The following is a 24,989-nucleotide window of genomic DNA, read 5'->3' on the forward strand; positions in this document are numbered from 1 at the left end:
TTTATGAAATCTATTTAAACTGGCTAGATTTCTGTTAGACTTATTGAATTAGCAAAAAATAGTGTAAGGTATGAGAATACTGAAGGATTTCTTTTTGTGTGTCTGTGTATTATATAGACTGTGTCTGTGTATTATACAGGTATAGTATGTCCACATGAAAGAAAGTAGTAAGCCTGCTTTTCCACTTCCAGTCTAAGTTGTTCATACAAAATGTCTCTAGAAGTCTGAAAATAAAATTTCCCTCCTAATGATTTTGTCTTTTTCCATCTGCCTCCTATTGATTTTTCTTCATTTTGTTTAGGCCAGGTATGAGGTAACAGTACCTGCTTTTCCTTGATTTTCTTAGTACTGTGTCAAAGAATATTTGTTTCTGTACCAGAAAAATCAGTTTTGCAATGGCTTTAGTAACAGAAATATTAATCATTATTCCACATCCAGGCAACTGTGTTCAATGTAAATATGTTCCACTAAAAAGTAATGATCTCAATAGTAAAACACTTTCTTAAAAAGAAAACTAGTTGTCTAACTACATGTTCCTGTAAAAATATACTTCCATGCTCCTAATTCAATTTGTGTTGTGAAATCTTCTAGGCAAGAACTGATTTTTCAAAACTTTTTAAAACTTTGTATGAAAACTGATACCTCTACATTTGTATTCTTTTTATAGCCTCTATACTAAGAGTAACAAATAATGATCCTGACAACTGCAGGGCTACCACTCGAGATGCAGAGTGCACCAGCAGTGCAGAGGGTTTGGGTTTATTTGCTGTTGCAGGGAGAACAGCCACTCATGGTAGTAGTTGGAAAAGTCTGTATTTTTCTGTATTTGTAAACGCTTCTGCATGCTAAGTAGCATTTTTTATAAGAAAGTCACCTGCTGTTTTTCCAGAAGGCCCCTGTGTGACCCACCACACGCTATGAGTGGATGAGCTCTTAAGAAGGAAAATAGACTGTGGTTGCCATAGCTTACATTTGGACAGTTTGCTCGGTGGATTCATTCCTACTACTCATACACTGTAAGTAGTTACGTATATAGCTGTGTGAATATTTATTCAGGTGCCAAATGTCAGGTAATTATACAGAGAAAATGTTGCTTTTGTCATCCAAGACATAAGAACTTCCACACAGAGTCAGTCCAGCAGCTCTGCTGGTTCAGCATTCACAGTTTTTGGATGCTTTCGAGTAGAGCCAGAAATAAGGTTACAGCTTTGCAGTGTCAAGGAGGTTGGGACATCTCGAGTTGGTTGGGTTCTTCGTTTTCCTTGGACAAAAAGAGGAATGAGTTGACTTAAAGTTGTTCCTTACTGCATCTTCCCAGTCTGTGCATGTGCAATACAGAACCTAAAGAAATATTAAAAATCAGTAGTGTGGTACAGCAAAGAAAGCAATAACTAAGCATGAGGTCGCTGCTGCCCTGTACTTGATACATAAATATAATGACAGCGTGATGCCTGAGCCATGAATCAAAGCAGTTTTGATCTCAGGTGCCTCAAATACCAAGTCCAGGGCATGCTGTTCGCTAACATCAGCTCAGAGGGCTGCCTCAACCTCTCCCAAGTTGGTCTTGCTCTCTTCCATGTAGCTCTTATTTCTTCTCAATGACTCCTGGTAAATGTTGGGACATTTGCAATGTCCCTTCTAAATTCTGGGCTCCCCAGCACAGGTTCTGGATAGTGCCGGGGTCAGAGCACAAAGCTCCCATGGCATTTGCCATGGGGTGAAGTTCCCAAGGCTTGAAGCCTTAAAGACAAGGGCATGTTCCTGGTGGGTAGACACCAGAGGCGTATAGGTCTGGGAGGAGCCATGGGGATCAGCGTGTTCAGTATATGCTTATATCATTGATGTGCAGCATTTTGCAGGATTTAAGTTGATGTGAAGTGAAGCTGGTGACAGCCTGAAGCTCAAAATCTGGCAAAGAGCAAGCAAGGGACGGTGAGCTGACCATCAGTGACATATTTGAGCAGTCTCTTCAGAATTCCATTCAACTTTTAAGATAATCAAAAATGTGATGTGTATAAAGGTTTTAGTCATTTCTGAGTTGCAGGTTATCACTACAAAGCCACTGAAAAGTTCATGTGGCAGATCATGCTGTCTGGGATTAGATAGATAAGACACATTACAAAACTCTCCTTATGATACTTAATTTTTCAAGACATTGCCACCTAGGCTAATGGTTGCAGCTCGGTTGATCTCAAGAGAAGTGAAAGGAAGAGTTTGTCTCCCAAAATCCAGCTTTACACAGAAAAATGTTTTATCTATTAAACTTCAGAGATAGCATGAGCGATCTCACAGACTCCAAAAATCTAAAACCAAGCAAAGAGAAATTTATTGAATTCTGAGAATTGGAGGGCAGGGCATAAGGGCTGAAGACTCTGTGGATGATGTTTGGTGTTCTTTTTTTTCTTTTTTTCTTTTTTCTTCTCTTCAGGATTCCATGATAGGTTTAATTAAAAAAAAAAAAAAAAAGTTGTAGGCAGTGTATCCAGAAATAATATCCTGCCAGGCAAGCTGCCTCACAGATTAACCCACAGCAAGAGCAGCTTTGTAGTGCTGCTAAATTGGATTGCTAGAATTGATTTTTGTTTACAATTATTTTGACGTAACAAAATCTATTAATTATTCATCTGTTGCCTGATCTATTAACAAATATGATTTCTAAGTAAAATTGACATCTCCTGAGTGCTCTGTTCTTAGGAGGAGAGCGAACAAATTAGCAGGGGAAACAGCAGTCTGCAGGTATCCCTCTTGCCCAACACTTTAGGCGGAGAATCACTGAATGATTCAGGCTGGAAGAGACTTGCAGGAGGGTTGTTCAATTTTTCTGCTCACAGCAGTCAGCGCTGAATTAAAACTGGGTTGCTTGGGCCTTTGTCCAGCTGGGTCTTGAGGATGGAGATGTCACCTCTCCAACCAACCTGTTCCAGTCCCTTCAGACTACTGACCTAATCCTGACATGTGGCTTCTGTGCAAAGATGTCCTCCAGTAGGCATTAGCCGTACCTCACAAGCAAGCTGGGAGGAAACAGGGTGATTTTGAGGAAGTTCTTAGATAAGATTAAAAAAATAAAGGGAAACATTCAAAAGTGTTTACATCCCTTTGTTTTCTTTTTCTTTCTTTCTTTCTTTCTTTCTTTCTTTCTTTCTTTCTTTCTTTCTTTCTTTCTTTCTCTCTTTCTCTCTTTCTCTCTTTCTCTCTTTCTCTCTTTCTCTCTTTCTCTCTTTCTCTCTCTTTCTTTCTTTCTTTATGTCTTTCTCTCTATCTTTCTTTCTATCCTTCTTTCGTTAATTCCTTCCTTCCTTCCTTCCTTCCTTCCTTCCTTCCTTCCTTCCTTCCTTCCTATTGCTGCATAGTTACAATGAGGGAAGCATAGGTACAATTTTTGAAAGATTATTGTGTTTTTGATGAATTTAGGCACTGTCATTTGCTGGGCAAATTTCTTTTAGTCATTAAAGAGCTCAACAATCTGTCTTTTATGGAAGAACATTTTATACAAAACAGGCTGGGTCTTTTGAAGGCAGCCCTGAACATTTGCTGCTAGCATTCCTATCACTCTTTCCTAATGTAGTCCTCTCCTGGCCCAGGGGCTGGGGTCTCTCTCTTCATTTCCAGCAATTCAGACAAGTTATCCTCAATAGTTCATTACAGACTCCTAAGGCCATTTAAATGTTACTTACTCATAAGGGAAGAGCTGAGAAATTATCTTGGGTAAAATAAGAAAAGAATATTCCGAGAAAATACAGGCCCTATTATACCTTATATGGCTTGGTGGTGGTTGTTGTTTGTCACCTATTTGTAGGGAGATGGCTCTAAATACTTCTATGAAGTGAAAGTCTTTTGGGGTTAAGTCAATATTGTAATGAAAGCCTATTCAGGGAGGCTGATTATTCAGGGAGGCTGATTCTTGAACTGAGTCCCTAGAGACTTTACTTCATGGATCTTTGTTCCAGGACAAGCTTCCTGTGCAATATTAGTCAGTAATATATGGAGAGAATGCCTTGAAGAAGTGCAATACCTAAGCAGGTATTAATTGATGATTGAGACTTGCCTCCACAAAGTTTAATTCTCTGGAGCTTAAACACGAAGAAAAGCCATGTATGCAACTTTTTCATTGTAGAGAAGAGGGAAGATATTAATGGGCCCATCTGGACTTGTGAGAGACATCAGTACACGTCAGCACATACTGACCCGCTTCAAGCAGTCTCCAGAAAGTTTTGAATATTTTGTTGAAGAAAGTGCAGTACAAACCAAAACTCTCTTGGTGCTTAAGTTCAGGTGCAGACAGAATGATTTCTCATATTTTTTAATGAATTAACGTTACAGAAAAAACAGCATGCACTGACCTCTTCTCAGCCTGTGTACATGTGCACAGCAAGGGAGTGGATTCAGTGACGTGCCTCCTGACCTTGACTTCTCTGAAGACGGAGGAGATGGTGGTTTCACATGCTCAGCTGTTTGATTTCCTTTCCACTAGCCATAATTAACATTTATTCAAGCAACATTAGGAAGAAAATAAATATTTCAAAGCAGCTAATTACAGCATCCAAAACATCCTCCAAGCTATTCTTTTAATGAGGATGTGCTTTGTTCCTGCAATAGTGTAATATTAATTTCATCAAGCAATTAAACAAACCAAAAACAGATACAATACAGAAAGGCGTATTTTTTTTCTCCTGTTTACAAGAATGCTCACTTGCATTTCAATGAGTTACTTGTGTAAAGTTGATCATCTTAAGCTGTGTAAACCTAATATAAATTGAGATCCAAGCTTGGAGAACTTGCTCTGACCAAATTTGTAAAGATTTCAGTAGAAATTTTGTCTGGGTATAAACCTGAGTTTGGGCTTAATGCAAATATGCTCTTTTGTTGAAGTGTATTAGTCTGTACTTTTAACAAAGGATTAGTTATGTTTACTTTACCCATATACCAGGAAATGCAAAACTACACTGATGCTATTCGGTAAAAAGGCATAATCTAAAATGAAAAGCAGTTCATACCGGGTTGGAAGTACTGGAAGGCTCCAGCCTGCTGGGGTTCAGCTAATGTAACTCAGGGCACAAAGAGGATGACATGTTTAATGGTTGCTGCTTTTGCTCAACAGCAGCAATCAGTCAAAAATAAAATTCAGGTTTCAGATGAGAGATGATGGAGCAATACAAATCAAAGCACAGAGAGAAGTATTAGATGGTTATTTTCTGGTAAATGGTAAACCAGAATTCATCTACCTGGAAAATTTTCTCGTTATCTTCAAAAACTGTTTTAATAAGTGTTCATGCAAGTGGATTCAGCAAAATATTTCAGTCTGCAATATTGAAATGGATATCATATAAATTCAATTTCTGCACTAATCTGAACTCCTTCAACTGAAAATAATGTTTAATTCAAGAGGTATCATTTTTTCACTATACATAAAACATTCTGTGCACCACTTAACAGGGGAAGAATGTTTACAGGTATTTAACTTTCAAATTTATAAAATACTGTAATTTATTTTGTCACACAACCTCTTAAATATTTAAAAATAAAGTATTGATTAACAAAATGTACAACAGATTAAATCCTTCTGTAGGCCAAGGCTTGGGACACTGATTTATGTATTTGAATCAAGATAGGTTAGGGACATATTTTTCAGCACTGGTGTCTTCCAATTTATGATAATGTCTTCTAAATAAATATCTTCTGTTTTTATTAACAGAAAACAGAACCAAATGCAGTTCCTTGTTTTGGATTGTTTTAAAACAACTCGTTTAATTAGGTAGATACAAATACAATAATAAATACAAAAAATATATGTCTTTAATGTCTGTACTGTTCTTTCTGATGACTGGCTTTCCACTGACACAAGGATTAACTCTGTACCCAGACATATTAAGGAAAGCTTTGCTATTAAATCTGGTAGAGAAGATCCTTCTATTACTGAGAGAATTTCATAGCATCCTTGCGTGCTGGCTGGCAAAGCTTGCGAAGTTTTGATGACCTGTCAAAGCGTGCCTGGTGGCAGAGCACAATTTGTAGCACACGACTGATAAGGGCAAGGGCAAAGAGCAGGCACAAATCTATTGTTATAATTCAAAGTTGTCTTGTTTTGCAGTAGCATCCACTGCTCTTGTCAGACAGGTTTTTGTTTGTTTGTTTGTTTGTTTTCCACCACCCACCATTCACTCCACGTCAAAACCCACCAAGATGGTCAAAAAGAACTTCACGCTGCTTTGAGAAGATAACAGTCCCTAATATTGTACCAATGTGTCATTGCTGGATCATTGTGTAGTATTTCCTTTGCAAGTCAGAAAGAAACAACCAAGTAAATAATATGAGAGAGTGGAAAAACAAAACCTGGGAAACAGATTGTAAAGCTAGACTGTGACTTGTGAGATGCTGCCCTAAAATGCACATTTGGAGAAAGCCAGCCCCTGCTGCTTGGCTGACTGTGAGGGGCCGCAGGTCTGCTAAGCCCTGTATTAAGTTTTTAATCCCCAAATGCCACCATATTACTGAGTTTTGCTTCATGATGTAGCACTGTGTATGTGTGTTCTCTCCTGTGTCCTAGGGGCCACTCAGCTTCATGTTATGAAGCTGGTTTCCATGCTGACAACCCGTTTTGAATTGCCCCCAGCTTCCTCTACCACCATGCTGGAGATGAAAAGCATCAGCAGTGCTGTCTTTTCAGTGAATTCTCTTTTCCATTCACATTTGAGTGATCTGCAATTCTGCTCTGGAAGATGCATACATGGGGAAGAAGAGGTGGCCACAGCTCACACCCGTGCTTCACCGGTGGCTTCCTCACAAACTGGGTTCATCCGTCTCTAGACCAGAAGGTGCCCACACCTCTGGGGCCACCAGGTGGGATGTCCCAGTGTTAAATTGTGCCCCTTCTCCCCAGCACACTGGGGTTGGGCAGTGCCCGAAAGCCCACCTTCGCCACCCCAAGCCATCACCCTCAACTTCCAAGCGCGGTGAGGGAGCAGCAGCCATTTTGTGCTCCATCACGAGGCTGCCAGCACAGCTGGGGGGCTTTTACACACCTTTTTTAAGGCATAGATCTTTCTCTAAGAGGGGAGTTGTGAAGAAAGGGCCCAGAGGCTGCCCAGCCCCGTGTCTGGAGGCCAAGCAGGGCCACGCACCCATCACAGCAGGTTCGGGAACAGATCTGCCCCCGAGGTGGGAGCGGGGCTGAGTCACCGGCGGAGATGAGGGGGGTCTGGGCCTGGGTGGGTGGGTGGCGGGGAGACGGGCAGGGGTGGGCAGGGCGGGTGACGTGTCCTCCGTGAGTCAAGCTGATGCTGGTCCACGTGTCAGGGAGACTTAAAAAGTTTGGGAAGGGAGCGAGGGCATGGCCAGCCGGCGGGGAGGCAGAGCAGAGGGCACCGCGGTCATGGGACAGCTCTGCCACCAGCAGCCCCCCACGACCACCCCGCCGCGCAGCCTGGGGAACAGCGGGGGGCTGCCGGGGTCCCCGCTGCTCCTGCTCCTCCTCCTCCTCCTTGCCTCCTCCATGTGTGCGTGCAAAGGTGAGGAGCATCCCCCCGCAACCCCTTCCTGCACGGCCACCGCTGCAAATCTGGGGGCTGGAGGGGTGACCCCATCATCCCTCCAGCCTCGTGAGGGGGCTGAGAAATCCTAGCCCAACAAAATCCCCGCAGTGCTCTGCTGTGGAGCCGGGGTGGGATCGGATGCTGCCGTGAGAGATGCGGAGATGCTCGGGAGACGGCAGGCTGGGAGGGTAAGGGGGCTGGGGCTGGGACGGGGGGGCTCACCTCAGCAGCACGTTTTGGGATGGGGAGGTGGGGGGCTCCTTCCCCTACCCGGCAGGATTGCCCCGTCCTGCCCAAACCGCGCTCCGGCAGCTGGGGGAAGTGGCTTTTGTTCCAAGCGAAGTCACTAAAGGGTTAAGTGGGGAAGGACAGAGTTGGCAGGCTGCTTTAGACACAGAGCCTGATTACCTTTGATTTAATTGGGAATGCTGAGTTACACCTGAAAGTTGCTATTTTTGCTTTGTGAAGCAAGTGCAGCTAACAGGCATTACAATAAAACGCACCGTCTTCCCTATTCTATTTTCTCCCTCCAGATGCATTAAATCCTTACACCCTGTGAAGCAGCACAGCACAGCAAGTTGCTGTGCAATGAGTAGTTCTGCTTTGCATCTATTATGAGTGATTTACTTTCATTGGGAGCTTTCATTCTGAATTTTTGATATTTTCCTTAATTGATTTTTTTTGATATCAAGAAGCAAAGAAATCTAAGTAGAGTATACTTCATACTGTGTTCAAAATACATTCTGGAGATGTGGTAGAGGGGAGGGAAGGAAAATGAAGGCAAGGAATGGCAGTGGCACACAGTATTTTAGCATCGTTCGTATAGAAATGATGGCAAGGAGCTTGTGTATGGAGAGCAGTGGTGGGGAGAGAAGATTTAAGAGGTGGATCCCAGGTTGAAAAGTGACTGAAACTGTGCACCTGGCAGTCTGCTGCCTTGCAAGAAGTTTGGTTTTTCAAAGCTGGCAGAACTGAAGTGAACAGATATGTCACTGTGTCAATTTTGTAGGAGGGCTTCCTCCTCTATGTTACTTTTGAATGGGACTGCCATGGATATTTTGTGTATCTTACCAGATAACTTCATCTTTCCTTGTTTGTGCTGGGGTGTGTGTGTGTGTGTGTGTGTAAATTAATGAATTCCCTCCAGGCTGCAGCAGTGTTCTGGATGGGGCGATGTGGGGATGCTGTTTGGCACTGGAGGGCACACGGTCCTTGCTGTGAGCACAAAACAGAGGGGTCAGCACATGAAATAAAAGTTTTGTGAATAAGTGCAGAAAGGTTAAGGAAACTTATGAGCTGGTGAAACAATTGCATCTCCTCTGTTCAAAAGTTTATTTTCTGGGCAAAAAAGCCCCACAAGTGCCATATTTAGGCTTCCTTGCCTGCTGCTCCAGGCCTTAGGGGCTGCTTGGTTTCTTCTGCTTTCCCCCTGGAAGGCCTTGGGAGCCAGGCATGGCAGGAGCTGCCATCAGTGATGGGCAGGCAAAGATTTAATGGTGTGGTGACTTCAAGAGTTGCCATGTTCCACTCCTGGCAACCCAGACACCAGCCCCAGGGAATACTCCACTGTGATCATACTAACTTAGGAATAGAAAACAAAACAAAATTTTAAAAAAAAAAAAAGGGAGTTGTAGCACCTTTAATTTTTTGGGAGTTTTTCCTTGAACTAAAGCAAACATCAAAAAGCAATTTTTTTTTTCACTGGACAGCAGTTTTCTTTTCATGTAAATCTTCCAGAGATTTCAAAAACCTGCTCCTACACAGGATGAAATCAAGACCTGCTCTATAATTCTTTTTCTGGGGAGAACAAGCATCCATAATAATTAGCCATCTTAAGTCTGTGCCAGTACCAAAATGTGGTTTTGGAATTTACTCTTTCATGCCTGGAAGTTACTCCTGTTGTTATCTGTGGTACTTGTAAAACAGGTGGGCATGATGAGCTTTCACATCCTGCTCACCTGGCCATTCTAGCTATGTCTAGCTTCAGCATTTTTGTGTTTAATTTGGTGCAATTCTTTGGAAAAAAAAAATAAAAAGCAATCACAGTTAATAATAGACTGTCTGGGAGGTTATAAAAACTGTTCACCTGAGGTGTGTTACAACAGTGTATGGAGCTGTCAGGCATGTATCCTGGGCAGTAACTTTAGGAGAAATCAGATGACTGCTCAGGGTTTCCTCTCCAGCATCAGCCCCCTCCTGGGTGAGATGGAGACTCTGGTAACACAATATTACTAGGATTATGCCGCCAGATAAAATATCACTGCTTATCACTGAGAACAAATTAATGCCAGCCTGACTCATGATGAAAGAAGCAGTGTGGCTTCCACACTGCTTCTTGCTCAGAGATGTGAGTATCTGTATTTTGGCTTTGCAGGTTCTGGGGACCATGTCACACTCAGAGCTTTTATTTACACCACTGACATGGGATACTTACAAGATGACCCCTGCTGTACTGTATTGCTAAGCAGTGTTTGTGCTTCCAGGTGCACCGATGCCATCCCAAGCACTCGAGGCAGATCAGGATTTGCAGCTGTGGAAGGAGGTGAGCATCGCGGGCAAGCTGGTTCAGCCATGCCTGGGAAAAGCCTTGGCTGTGGGGTGAGAGCTGGGAATGTCTGTGACAATTTATTGCTACTAGAGCAGGGATACAAGATCAAAAATTTTTCTGTTCCAGTCCTTACTATGGTCACACCTCACTCTCCACTATTTCTCTTGCATGGAGTTCAGGTCCTTCTTCTTCCAGTCTTACTTCTCCTGTACAAACCCTGTCCCTGGAAGCAATACTGTGTCCTGCCTGGTATTTTTGTAGTCTGTGCATGACAGGCAGTAGTTGTTTCAACTTGTCCAATCCACCTCTTGCTTCTTCTGTTCTGCACCCGGGGCTGGGACACTGCATTTAATCACATCCTAGCATCTTAATTTACTAGATAGAGGATAACATCTTGCTGCAGTTTGCACCTTTAACATTTTTATACCTATTGCAACTATAACTTCCATTCCCATCTTTGAACTTTGCATTTTTTTGATTCTAGGATGTTACATGTGTGTCAACATGGGCTTTTTTGTGCCTTTTTGGAACAGACAGACCAGCAGGGCATAACAGAGAGAGGGTTCATCCCGCAAGATGCATGCCCTGGCATTGCCGTAATCTTCAAGTGTGCTGCTGACATTAATTTTGTACCTTCTGATAACATTAGAAAGCAAGTGACTCACCATGGGTGCAGATGCACGGAGTAAATTTCTTCAAATTGAGGCCATTACAGAACACGCTGCCTTTTTTGTCAGCTTGTTTCGGAAGTATTGACTCAAACACTGACTTGTTCCTAGACTGGCACTTGCACAAGCCCTGGTGGTACTTTCCTCCTGGGAGAAAGTGATCTCTTGGGAAGCAAGATCCTAATAGCTAGAAGGAGTTTATGAAAATGAGTTATTTAAATTCCGGATTAAATATATGCTTTTTTAAAATATATATATTTCTGCACTTATTGCTAGGATTTGCTGTTTATGATATAGGATTAACCCCTATGCTTACTGGAGGCAAACGCAAGGTTCCTGTTGATTTCGGTGAACAAAAAAGTATGCATGAGATACTAAATTCTGTGCAAAATTATGTAACACAAACAGTGTAAAACTCAGTTCTGTAACAGGAGTAATACAGGACTGGAGAGGATCTAAGAACTAAGAAAAGAGAATTAGATGTGTAGGCATATACTTTAAATCAGCCTGGCTACAAAACCAGGAGTTTCTTAGAGTGTTCTTCCCTGCTTGTTACTTTATTAGTTGATCACTCAGGAGAAGCACTGCCTCAAAATTAAACAAGTATTTTCCAGGAATGATTCCAATTTTAGAAATACAGGAGCTTTCTAACATCCTTTCATTTCTTTACGTTATTTAACCAACCCCAAATAACTGACAGGCTTCCACCCTCAGGCTACACTTCTGAGGAAAGAGAGAAAGTTACTGAAAAGAAGCATCAAGGACTATAGGAATTATTAAATTAAATATATATATATATATATATATTAATTTGAAAAGAAGGAATCAACAGAAACTGTGGCTTTCCTTTGGTCCTTGCTTTTTCCATGCAGGTTTTAACTGAGAGATGCATTGCTTTGGACTGTGTTGAACGCAAAGCAGTCTCTGGTTTGTCCTGCCGTTGAGTTACAGTAGATCTCTGGTTGACATCTCCAACTAAAAAACAAGCAGATAAGCCAACAAATGAACAACCACAAGTAACAGGACATTTTTAACTTAGGCTTCCAAAATGACTTAAGTTTGGTTTATGTCATTCACTGCTGACTTCTACCTCTACATTTTCTTATCCTGGAAGTAGTGAAGCTGAACAAATATACCCAGAGACAATCAAATGCAAGATGAAGGGAAAAGAGACCGGGGAGGTTGTGTTACCAATAAAAACTATTTGAGGGGGAATCTTGTGAGCTATTAGCTTTCCCACTATCTCTGCTAATGCTTTCTCATAGGTTGTCTCTAGAGAAATGAATCACCCCTTGTCTTGGAGTACTCAGATATGCATTATTTGTTTATTGCTTTTTTCAGTTAATGTTTTCTTCGCTAAAGACTGCTGTTTAGGGCTTTGTACCTATAATAAAATCATAAGACCTGTTGCATTGCCCACTCTTTATTTTAAAACCAAACATTTTGATGCAGTCTGTGAACATAATAATGATTGGCAAAGCTTTGTGGCACCTAGAATAACAGTATCAAATATTTAATGGAAAAAAATGGTGCATACCAATGCAGATTGCAATTGATACAATTTGAAAGTTGTCTTTTTTTTTTTTTTTTTATTATTAAACTGTGTAGCTTCTGTTGGAGCACTGGAGATTTTTCCTCTTCCTTACAGAATACTTTGAGCTTTCAGCACTTGTAAAATTACTTCCATGAATTCAAATGTTCTTTATTCCACTTTTCCCTACCTGATCGATAATTCCATCAAAAATGATTCAGTAATATGAGACTCTTTCATCTTGGAAAAGAGACAATAGAAATAAGATATGATTGTCCATACAATGTCATGAACAGTAGGGAGAGGATGGGTATGAATCACTTATTTGTTACTTCTTCCAAGACAAGATCATGATAGCACTGAATGAAGATAGCTTTGGAAGGACTGATCAAGACAAACAGAAATATTATTTCATGTGGTGTTCAGGAACCCCTTACCACAGGATGATGTGGATGCTAAAAGTTTACAGCATGTCACACAGAGACTGTTCAAGCTCACCAACCAGAAATCCTCTGAGCTTCATGAGAAACGAACTACTTCCATCTCAAAGTGTTTGCACTACAGTTTGCTGGTGGTTGGTCCATAATATGGACCTTATTAAACCATGGTTTTCTTCTTAGATTCTCTCCCAAGTGCTGATTGTTTTTTTTTTTAGGGATAAGCCACACAGCTAAACAGACAGGGTCTTCTTAATTTGTTTTGTGGAATTTTTTTATTATTTATGTGTGCTTGTGTGTATGTCTACACACCTCATGTTCCTCTCTTTGCTGATGAGTTTAAACTCAAAGACAGCATCTTCTTCAACAGTGCACTTTGAGTTTAGATCCCTTGAAATATATCGAATGTATTTCTTACTAGCATTGTAATTTGGGAACCATCTCCTCTAAACAAAATATTGTAAAGGCCCCTCATGTGCCAAAGAAATCAGTGCAAACCTCAGATATTGGCTGCCAGGTGACTCACACAAATTGAGTAGCATGCATAAGATATAAGGCACATATCATAATCACTCAAGAGATGTGTGGGTCATACACCTGCAGGGATGCTGGAATACAATTTGCAGAGTAGTGTTTGAGGACTGTGTATTGAATCACTTACTTTAGTTTTGTCATTTTCTTTGCAGTTTCATGTAATCCAAAGATAGCATAGAAAATACTTACGTTGATAGCCCATGCCTCAGATGCTTACAATCATTATTTAAAATATGACTTATTGGAGATAGTTTCAATTAGCAGGGATATGAACGGTATAAGACAATAAAGGACACATATATGACATACACGTGGTTGTTGAGATCAAGCATATATAAAATTGCTTTTTTTTTCCCCCTTGCATTCAAAATATTTCATGAATGTTCCTATAAGCATTCCTTCTGGTGGACAAGCTTGCCATGCCCCTGATTGCAACAAACTACTTTTGAGAATATAGATATTTAACTTTTTTATATTAATGCGCATTTTTAAAAAAGGATCGTGTCAACTTTTACAGATAGACGATGCATGTTCTACCTACCTGTCCACAGATTCTCAGCCTCAGGTGAGTCAGACAGAGGTTGCTTTACTATTTATGATGTTTGTCGTATGCAGTAGGATTGGTAGTGCGATACCTGAGTTCATGTTTTCTTTTCGTTAGGTGTCCAGTGCACTGGAAGAACTTTGTTTTTTGGTCATGGGATTTCTCGAGAAACCACAGGTAACACACATGAAAGGCTCCTTAGCATTTCTGAAGCCTGATCGCTCAGTGTGCCAGTGCCTACAGTGAGTTCTGAGGGCCCAGTACCTGAAGTGCCCATCAGTTCTGGAAGTAATATGTCAGTTCTTATGCTGAAATGCTGTGTGTCCTAATCCAATGCGTATTAAGGACAACTGGGAGAGTCCAATGTTGGAAAATAATCTCCAATTTGGAGACAAGGTTTCAGTTCTTTTATTGCTCTAGATTAGAAAACTTATGAGCTCTCAATGGAGTAAGAAATGTACTTAAGAGAATCTGTTGCTGCCACTGCTAGGGAGATACAAAGGAGCATCCACTAACCCCATCAATTCTAGTAGAGAATAACCAATGCTCTCTGCAAGGTTTCAAAAGAGTAGTTACATTGATAAGCAAAGATGTGGTATATCTGTCAAGGAAGGACAATATTTCAATCCAGTATTGAAGTTTAAAATGTAATTTCAGCCCAGAGCAGAGCAGGCTGAGGGGAGGCTTCATGGCGGCCTGCAGCTCCCTCACGAGGGGAACAGAGGGGCAGGCGCTGAGCTCTCTGAGAATAACCAATGCTCTCTGCAAGGTTTCAAAAGAGTAGTTACATTGATAAGCAAAGACACGGTATATCTGTCAAGGAAGGACAATATTTCAATCCACTATTGAAGTTTAAAATATAATTTCAGCCCAGAGCAGAGCAGGCTGAGCGGAGGCCTTAAGGCGGCCTGCAGCTCCCTCACGAGGGGAGCTGAAGGGCAGGCGCTGAGCTCTGCTCTCCGGGGACAGCGACAGGACCCGAGGGAACGGCATGGAGCTGGGACAGGGGAGGGTCAGGCTGGGTGTTAGGGAAAGGTTCTGCACCCAGAGATGGTCGGGCACTGGGACAGGCTCCCCAGGGCAGTGGTCACAGCACCGAGCCTACCAGAGTTCAAGAAGCATTTGGACAACGCTTTCAGACACAGGGTCTGCTTTTTGGGTGGTCCTGTGTGAGGCCAGGAGTTGGACTCAATGGTCCTTCCAAGGTGGGTCCCTTACAGATCAGGATATGCTATGATTCTATGAATTAAAACTGTCCAATATATATATATATGCATATATATATTTAATAAATAAAAGCCTCTCTACTGATTATTATTCCCACAGGGTTTAGATGAAAAAGACAACACCAAAAGGGTAAGACTTCTAAGTATGTTTTATGATCACTTTAAAATTGTCAAGAAAATCCTAACTCCCTTGCCTTGTTTTGTAGTAAAACCCCACTTTTAATTTTTTTGAACAGTTCTTATTTCATTATTCTAAGACTCATGACTCAGGCAACTCAGACATCATGGTAAGTGGCATAGCACCTCCTTGTGAATACATGTGTGCCTGTCCGTAGAAACAAGATGTTCCTTTCTGCAGTAATCGCTCCATCTGTGAAGCTCGGCATTTGGTGTTTCATGTTTAAAATACAGAATGTGTTTTAATAACACGGAGAGGATCATCAATGATGTACAAGTGTGGAAATGGAAAACAACATTTAGGGAATCCCAACTGCATCTTAGCCTTGTAGTTTCAACATTTAAGAATAAAATCAAATGCTTGCTTCTGGAACATAACACATGCAGTGAAACAATTCTGATATATAGAAGTTGAGCACATGACCCTAAATATTAAAAACTCTCAATGCATCTTTATTAATTCTTAATTAAAAGGTATGTATCTATTTGTGCATGTCACAAATATCAGGCAAAAGAGATCACTCAGATTTTGGAGTATATTATAAATGAGAAATACCATTATTTTAAACAGAGCCTAGTATTTTTGCTATAAAAATATTCTCATAGCCAACAAATAAACTATGTGTGATCCACCCTTGCTTTTAAAGTGAAGACATAATCTGCTATTTCTGTGCATCTATTTATTTTTTTTTCTGTGCACCACAGGACTTTGAGAAAGTTAAACCTGTTCATGTCTTCTCATTTCTTAACAGTCATTTTTATATGTTTATGTCCATTACTGCCTTGTTGCTTAAATTTCTTAAGAAATATGCTGTATATTTCTTAGAAAGTGATACTGTTTTCTAGGCCTCCTGAGAATACTGCTGATTTTGCAGTCAATATTTTCACAATAGAGTTGCTCTAGAGCTTTTCATGGTAATCAGGGCACAGGGAAATTAGCTATTTCTGCTGCTGCTTCTGCTTAAGAGGTTACTGCAGCCCCTTCTTCCCCATGCTGAACACCTTTGCCCCTGCCTGCCCACAGAGATTACTGTTTTCTCACTTCTGGTTTAGCTATTTGGGTTATCTTCTAGCCCATTTCTCAGAGACAGTAACCTAGATGAGCTAAATAATTTTTTGGCTTCCTTAATCTCTCTCCACAAAGTGCAATACAGAGCCCAGCTGGCGAGCTGGGGTGCTCTTTAATATGTCAGACTTTCACTTTAGATATTATGGTGCTTCGTTGAATACCTTAGGCAGACAGTGCAAAATTGACTCCAAGTAGGCAAGTTCATTTTACCTATCAAATATAACTTCAGTAACTCTAGTTATTCCATAACTTACATTTCTCTTTGCTTCATTACTTTTCTAAGAATTATTGTATCAAAAATGCATTATCTTTTAATTATAAGTAATTCACATGAGTTGAAGGTTTGAATTAGTTGATGGCACATAGGTTTTTCTACTTTCTCTCTCACTGTGGGCCTCTCTTTACAGGCCCACAAGTTTCTGTTTTGCTAGTCACTGCCTGGGGCAGTGCACACAATCTTGCTGCACTCACTCAGGCTGTGTATGAGCATACAGTCTTGTCAAGCATGAGAAATTTCAGGATTGGAGTTTGTCTGTTAGGGAGAGTGACCAGTGTCATGGTTACAAATTTTACTTCAGGATGGATCCCTCCTTTGAACTGTTTTCCAGTAATAAATAAATAAATACATTTTCTTTCTTCCTTAAATTAAATTAAAATTAACTTTTCAGTACAATGGAGATTGAAGATGTTAACTTCCATAGCAGACAATCACAGAAAAGTCAGTAAGCACAGCGTATGGGAATGTTCTCTGTGCCATGTGCAGAGGCTGATCAAGGTCTGAACAATTGCAGTTACCTGGGTAGGAAGACTGTAAAAAGTTCTTTCAGTGAGTAAAAGTGAGGATGCATATTTTGTCCCTCCATCACTGTGTGAGCCACATTCATATTGTAAATATAAATGTTGGTACCTGCTTATTGTCAATTCAGAATGTTCAGAAACAAGTTTCTCAATTAACATCTTCAGTCCTTTCTTGGTACATGATTGGTCTATAAGCCAATACTGCAGGAATAGACATTTTTTGCATCATGAGGTCAGAATTTCATTGTTGCTCATGTGTCTGTGTTCGTGTCCTCTCAGTCCTCTGTCCTGCATCCTTTGCTGCAACTCGTTCCCCAGCTTAATGAGAGAAGACTGAAGAGACACAAAGTGGACGTATGTAATATTAAACTATGCATGCTTGCATTCTCATGTTTGGTGCTTCATTAGCACATCTAAAATGTCCGTGTAGACCTTTCTGCTCATGGCACTTTTATTTTCAGAGTTTAATGTCACACTGATGTGTTTTCATTGGAAATGTGCATTGTTTTTTCTATTCCTTAATTAATGAAAAATAATCCTGCTGATCATTAACATTTAAAACTCTGAAGTAATATATGCTTAACATAGAACACTGGTAGAGCTTAGATATCAAAATGGACCTGTCAGTTGCTTTTAAAAAAGAAAAATATTTTCAAATTTATCAGTACCATTATATTGCAGTTGAATTATATTTTCTAGGGGTGGGTTCTTTTTTTTCTCCCCAGATGGAATTCAAACCATATTTACTCCTTACACACATTATTTACGACGTATAGCACTAAGACTTTCCGAGCAATTTATAATCAGTGTCACTATTTAATTTAAGATGCAGATAAGAAAGTTCTTTCTTTGTTACAGTTTTTGCCCAGAGTGTTTTAGCTTTCTGAAGAAAAAGCTACAAAAATGAGCCCTTTGAGAATATAACGACATCTCTTTCTACGGAGCTTTTATTTCTATTTGTTCTCATCAACCTTTAAGGGATGTTAAGTTACCATTTAATTATCTTATTACCTGATTTAGTATCTGCAGAAACAAAACACAAGAAAAGAAATATATCTTCTCACTTTGAGTATCATAGACGGAGATAAACTTTTGAATTGAAGACTTTTTTTTTTTTTTTTTTAGAATAAAATAGGCATTAATCAGAGGGGCACAAAACTTGGAACATCTTTTATTTTGGAGTTTTCAGTTTGGGAATAAAGAGTGAGCGCTCGCCGGCTGTTTAGCAGATGTAAAAGCTCTGAATTTAAAGTATTTTTCTAAAACCATTAGATACACAATTTGAACCCTATTTTAAAAGGTGCAGAATAACTTCATACTGTCATGAATATAGCTAAGTATCTCAGTGCTTTGTAAAGTCTAACTCTTTCATACTTACATATTATTGACCTCTGGAGGCATTGTAGAACTAATTTTTCATAGAAAAGTAGTGTGTTTGGGAGCAAAACTTTCCCGTACACTGAAATAGACCCATTGTTTCCAAAATATCATCAAATTTGGGTATTTTTGCAGCAAATACACTTTCCAATTTCAAAAATCAAAAAGCAGAGGGATATTAATGCTCTTTGCATGGATGCAGCACCACACCATAGCATGCATTTTATTGTCATTGTATAAGAAGAGTGGTAAAAGGTATGTATGCACACAGAGCCATCTTTTGGATAAAAATAGCTGACTTTTCTTCTTGAAAGTATGATTTCAGTTACTTAACACTCTCCCTGATTCCAGCCTTTTCAGACTGTAAAAAAAACAAAAACAAAAACAGAAACAAACCCCTCATCCTTAGGTTTCTTTAGCTCATGAAGTTCAACTAAGGCAGAATGGATATTTGAAAAAAATACAGTCAACAGCAACAACAACAAAAAATCTTCATTATTTTAAAGGTGATATGGAGGAAAAAAATGTCACGGAAAAGAAAAAGGCAATACTAGAATTTATGCAGAGACTTATGTTTTCAATACTGACACAGCCCATGTCACAGCAGCACAGAATGAAACCTCAGGAAAAGCCCTGCCAGTGGAAAAGTGAAACTGTGAGCTGAGCTTTGAAGAGCCAAGGTTACTGGAAATAGAAGCTGGAAGGAAGGAAGGGAAATGTAGTCACGATTGGGATGGGCACAGATACTTTAGGTCTCTTTGATGAGGACCCAGCAAGAAGAAGAATGGTTCTGGCTAGCAAGGACAGTGAGAACTAGTGGGCAAGGCAATAAAGAGGCACACGCAGTTGACCTTAAATCTGGCATTTCACAACTTCTGAGGGGTTGATTTAGGGTTTAAAGGGTACATAAAGAGATAAAGAGCAGTTCCTGGTTTAAGGACAGTGAGTTATTTCAGAAATTCTTTATTCCACCTATTACATGTTTCTGGTCCAGTCTGACCTCTGAAAGGAGAAATAGTCTTGTTTGATATTGCTCTGATTTTTTGGGTCCTTCAGAGTTTCCCAGTCCATGACATGGGTCTCTGCTGATCTTATGTCTTAAGACATAAAAAACTTCATGAAACAAAAGCATTTTTTAAAATCTTCTAGAATCTAACATGGAAACAAACAGGGGTGGAAGTAATAGAGGTAGTAAATGAAATTCAAAGCTTAGACTAACTTTTATTTGATTGTAAATATAAACCACTGTGGCGTGAGGTAAATGTTTTGATTATTTTCAACAAAGTTAAATGCTTCTGCAATTTCTTTTCAACACGATTAGGTGAATCATTGATTAAAAAATAGAAAGCTAAGAAACGGTGATACATGGCATGATCAAATTCCTTGATATTTTAAGTGTTTGGTGCCAGAGTTTCAAGTGAAATAAAAATCTCTGTAATTGCTAGTCTTAGTCAGACTTCTCCCATTATGACACTGAGTGAAAAGGGCTTAGTTTTTTTTCCTTTCAGTATCTTCCTATGAACAGGAACAGGACACAGCCCTCCTCAGGGGATAGCTGCTCACTCTGTAGTTGAATGTAGTTCTACTTTTCCTCATGTGGGTGAGGAGGAGGAACAGGGTAATATTGGGCCAGAGGTCCTCATGAGCAGTTGCAGCCAAATTATAAAATAAAATAATAATAATAATAATAAATCAAACTAAATTTGTATTATCAAATTTGTCTAGAAAAATAGCATAACATGGATGTCCTTAACAGTGCAGTTATATATACACATATATCTAACCCACCAAACAGTAGAAGACAAAATGCAGTAAAAGGCATGTAAAAATATGATCCAATTTATGAAGCAGCCCCTACTACTTTTATATGTGTAGTATTCTTCCTGATTTCTACAGCATTTTAAATGAGGAGGAACTGTGTAAAAACTAGACACATTTTTCTTATCATTTATGTCAGTCCGGTGACAGAACCTGGCTACATATAAGAACTTTAAGAGTTGGCACATCTACTCATGAAACACTCTGCAAGGACTAAAATTGTTATGAAAAAAAAAAATCCATTTCTCATCTAATTGGAAAATACAGGGTAAAATTTACCCTCTGCTGTTAGACCTTCATACTGCCAGAGAATATTCTTAGAGCTGATGTTTTTGCTTTCAAAATAACCATATATGCTAAATAAGACAAAGAATGGGAAGGACAGCATAAATGCAAGAACACAAAATTACTATAGGTAAAAACAATCTGGCTTTTAAATCCATTAAGGTCCTTTTGCTAGAATACTTTAATACCCTGAATTTGCTTCCATTGAGGATGGTGGCACAATTCATAGAAACGGGATGAATGCACTAATTAAAAGACAACAACCTAAAAGTCATAGCATATTTGGCATACTCTAACATAGTTCAGCTTCTTCAGGGCACTTGTATTTTTAGTGGAGAGTTTCTCACCTGAGCTCAAATAGGAAACTACAGGGATATTTTTCCAAATAATAATACAAGTAGAAAAATAATGAAATATAAATACTGTAAGACACTCCAAGTATCTGAAAAGACAGAATATGGCAATGTAGAAAGCTCCATTAACAAACAGTAAAATAAAATTTAAAAACCTATAATATTTAATGGATTGTAGATGTGAGATGGGCATTTCAAACTCAGGTAACATCAGAATGAGGTGGACAATATAAATAAAAATCACACGTTTTACATACAGCAAAGAAACTGTGTATAATGGCATACCTGATAAACTGAAGTCAAAATTAAAAGCAAGACTCAAAAATTATTTATAGTTTAAGCCCTGCTTCCTTTGAAAGTTTTCTTGGATTGAAGATATTCCCGTGTTTGGAAATGATGGGCGCCATCCTGTTTTACATTATTCTTACAGCATTAGAATAGAGCATGAAGTGAATTCTCCCTATGACGACTCTGGTTATTATTATTACCCAAGAGATTTCATGACCTCAGTTTTTAGTTGAGAAACTATCGTTGCTAAGGGAGCATACAGTAAATATATTCCATCTAAATTTTATGTTCTGCTAAGCACAAGATTTGAAGTATTTGATTTCTGAATTGGCCTATGTCTCCCTCTACAGGACAGACACTTCACTGTCTTGTAACATAGAGGATGAAAATACCATGATTAAGTTTATGTCTTGTCTAATCATGAAGGTCTCATTAAAACAGATGGATACTTCATTCTCTGTACTTGCTACATTTAAACAGAATTTCTATTTTCTTCACTGATCTTTTTTTGCTCCTTTCCATGTAGATCAGCAGACAGTTGTTTCTCAGTGTGTGCAACATGAGTAGGATAGAATACCACAAGCACTGGTCTTTGAAAAAAATGATTTCTCATAATAATTCTGAGATGGGTGATCAGGATAGATCTCTGAGATCAGTCTGGGATCTCATTCCTTGGCTGGAGCCAATATATTTACATTTTTTAAGCTTTACATCGTTGTCATTCTGTGAGGTGCAAAGACCAACTCTATTTTGTATGTAGAGACTCCATTACTACGGAGACTGGTTGTATTTGAGTGATGAAACCTGGAAAGTCAAAGGCAAAGACTGCTTATCATTACTAGCATAATTCTAAAGCAATCTGAACTGATGTAAGACCTTAGGTGGATTTTGGCCCTCATTCATGTGTTTTCTGCAATTCCTACATGAAGATATAAACTTCCTTGTTACTGACATGGAGGAACACATATACTGTATGCCTTAAGGGGGCAAGCTATATAGTAGTACTGAAGAAATACTTATAATAAGTACATAAGCAACCTTTCTGTATGGATTCATTCACAAGAGTAGATATGATTTAAAATACTATTATTTTTTTTCCAGGAGGACCTTCAAGGAGCTGGAGGGATTCAAAGTAGAGGCTACTTTTTCTTCAGGGTATGGTTTATTCTCTTTTTTTTTTTTTTCTTTTTTTTTTCTTTTTTTTCTCCACTCTGAGTATTACCAAACATAGAGAAAATTAGAGTAAGAATTGCTCTTACATTTGCAGTCAGAGCTCCTTGCTATAAGCAATTCCACTAGAATCGTTTGCTTTCTTTGTAAATAATGAGAAATACTCATCCAATGACTTCAGGTACATTTTGTATAGCACAGAATCTGTCCTTGCAAAGTAATCAGAATAGCTGGGCTAGTTTGAAACTTCTTGGTGAAACTGAAGTATCAAAAATGTATTAGAAAAACAAAAGAGATTAACTACTGATACTTTGTATTGAACCAATATTCTAAGATAACTTACCTCAAAATAACAATTTCTTAAGTATTTAGAAATTGATTTTTTAGAAGAGTGCTTAACCACTGTATTAGACTGATGAAGATTTTCAGTCTTCCCTGGTAATGTAGAGCTTGAAACGAGGTTAGACATACCAAGTTGCATGGGGCTTTGTTACTGAGCCCAGTCAGTTTTATGCAGTGCTTATTGAATATTTGTCTTTCAGCCACGCAACGGAAAGAGATCAGTGGATTTTCGCTAAGGAGGTATTTATTTAATGCTTTTAATCGTGACCTATACAGAAATTACTTTATTCTTATGCAAATATTCCACTGTACTTATGATTAGAAGTAGATTTCTGGAGACAAACTTCTAACAGATGTGTTAAATTCACTTGTCTTTGTCTAAAGTGAGTAGAAGCTGTAGCTACTCAGTTCCTAGAACAGAGAACACAGGGGTGTTTCAGGCAGCAAGAAATGGAATAGATCCCAGATTTGTAGACAGTTTGGAAAGTTACCAATGATGATAGGTGTACATCAGGAAAAACTGATTCAACCTCCTGCCAAATACATACTGAGAAGTAAACTGATGACCTGGTGTTAATCCTACTATTCTTACATAGAAGAAGAGCCACCCTCGCATTGAAATTAATTATGGACTTCAGGATTTAATTTCAAATCATGCAAGTCTTTGGACAGAAAAAATAATAAATCTGTGCCAATATTATGATATCCTGTTTTGTAATATATCTTACACCTCTGTCATATTTTAAGTATTTTGTGCTATACCATACCAACAGCTAAAACTTTTTCTTATTTTGTAGGATTTTAGACTCCTGACCTAGAACTTATGCTGCAGGAATGCTGGGCATGGTGTTTTCCTTACAGAAATAATTCCTTACTAATGTACAATTAAAAATCACTACAATGTAAATGTTCTTACATTAGATTCAGTAAAAAATTCAAACATTTCTTTACTTCCTTGATTATATTAAAAGCATATCAAAATTATTTGTTTCTTAGTGTTATGATGTTTATAACTGTGTGTAATGAAACTGTAAAATATCTCAATGTATGCATGCAACTGACATTGCCTCTAACAACATTGCTATGTATGTTTATTTGCCTTTATAAATAAAGGCCCTGAGAGGATTGTTTTAATGGGAATGTTTGCAGTGTGGACTGTTGCTTTTTTTCAGAATATTTTGCACGTGGCTTGCGTAGTCTTTAGAATCGCAGCTTAATTTACTTTTTTCTATTGTATTTGCAAGGTCCTTTTTGATAATTATGCACATTTATGTAGCCAAAGTGTTACATTTGCATATGATTGTTCTCACATTTATTGGAAACTCATCCTTTCATTATCTCAATATGAGTAAACTCAGTCATACAAAAAAAGACATACATTGAAGCCAAGCTTTCATATACCTGCTTGATAAAATAGTACAGTAAGTCTAGTTCATGTGTTATACTTTTCTCTGCTGTAACAGCACATAATACCACCTCACAACAAAATTAAGGGAACAGAGAATGAAAACCCATGAGAAAATGCTACACGTCAAAAAAAAAAAAAATCAGCAAAAAAAAATATATGCAGCTAGAACCTTTTCATAAGCAGTTTCTATAAAGGCCAAACAAAAAGCGTGGTTTGCTTTTCAAGATGACATCCTCTGCCCCTGCACTTCCTTCACAATTGCCTGTGGACTTCTGGCAGCCTGTAGAGCCAAGACAAGTGGTCTGCAGGTGGTCTACTGAATTGCACTGATGATAAAGGTGTCTGGCAGTTCAGGGCATGTCTTAATGGTAATAATGCTGAAATTGGCTGAAAAAAACTGAGAATCTCTATTCTCTTAACTAAAGGAAACTGAATAAATGGTATGTTTTGAAGAAATACCTTGACTTTAACTCAACTAAAACATAATGGCTTTCTTTTTTTTTTTAACCTGTTAAGAACACTGATACACTATGGTTCTGATTCAGAAGACTTAATTGCATTACTTGCATTCTTCCAGATTTAAGATCTGTTTGAAAACTCAGCTGGTTCTGATGTAGTTTTAAAGAAGTTCTTCTCAGAAGAGTAAGTTAGCCTCACAGTCTTCCAAGCTTCTTGCTCTGAGTTTGCTTTCACACCAGAGTTGTGTTGAAATATTTGAGGGTATAATTATATTGACAGTAACTAATAATCCTGTGTAGAAATGGATTGTTGTTTCTAATACAGTACCGGCTGGCCACAGTTTGAAGTGACCTCAGCCCTACTCCTTGTGCTTGCAAGCATGGGTGAGCAGCTGGGACAGTTTTTGTGATCTGAGGATCCAGCTTTGT

General features: G+C 39.0%; 1 protein-coding gene across 7 annotated transcripts; it reads left to right on the forward strand.

Annotated features, from left to right (window-relative positions):
- The first annotated feature begins 6,448 nt into the window (after nucleotides 1-6,448).
- Nucleotides 6,449-23,828, forward strand: NMU (neuromedin U). Of its 7 annotated transcripts, none has more exons than XM_040556401.1 (10): nucleotides 6,449-7,130; nucleotides 10,013-10,071; nucleotides 13,765-13,812; nucleotides 13,909-13,968; nucleotides 15,118-15,147; nucleotides 15,254-15,304; nucleotides 17,341-17,415; nucleotides 22,284-22,337; nucleotides 22,895-22,934; nucleotides 23,492-23,828. In XM_040556401.1, the coding sequence occupies exons 1-9, from the start codon at nucleotides 6,725-6,727 to the stop codon at nucleotides 22,928-22,930; spliced, it is 819 nt and encodes a 272-aa protein (XP_040412335.1). In that variant the 5' UTR covers nucleotides 6,449-6,724; the 3' UTR covers nucleotides 22,931-22,934; nucleotides 23,492-23,828. The 7 variants fall into 7 exon arrangements, with proteins under 7 accessions (XP_040412335.1, XP_040412337.1, XP_040412338.1 ...); XM_040556406.1 differs by lacking the exon at nucleotides 6,449-7,130 and adding an exon at nucleotides 7,243-7,505; XM_040556403.1 differs by lacking the exon at nucleotides 15,254-15,304.
- The last annotated feature ends 1,161 nt before the right edge of the window (nucleotides 23,829-24,989 follow it).

The sequence above is a fragment of the Cygnus olor genome, chromosome 4 (assembly GCF_009769625.2).
Source record: "Cygnus olor isolate bCygOlo1 chromosome 4, bCygOlo1.pri.v2, whole genome shotgun sequence".
NCBI classification, from domain to species: Eukaryota; Metazoa; Chordata; class Aves; order Anseriformes; family Anatidae; genus Cygnus; species Cygnus olor.

Excerpts from the sequence above, each read along its gene's own strand:
- NMU (XM_040556401.1), top strand. The coding sequence starts at position 6,725 with ATGGGGAAGAAGAGGTGGCCACAGCTCACACCCGTGCTTCACCGGTGG. Across the intron at positions 7,131-10,012 it reads CCACGCACCCATCACAGCAG|GTGCACCGATGCCATCCCAA; the intron begins GTTCGGGAACAG and ends TTGTGCTTCCAG. Across the intron at positions 22,338-22,894 it reads GAGGCTACTTTTTCTTCAGG|CCACGCAACGGAAAGAGATC; the intron begins GTATGGTTTATT and ends TTTGTCTTTCAG.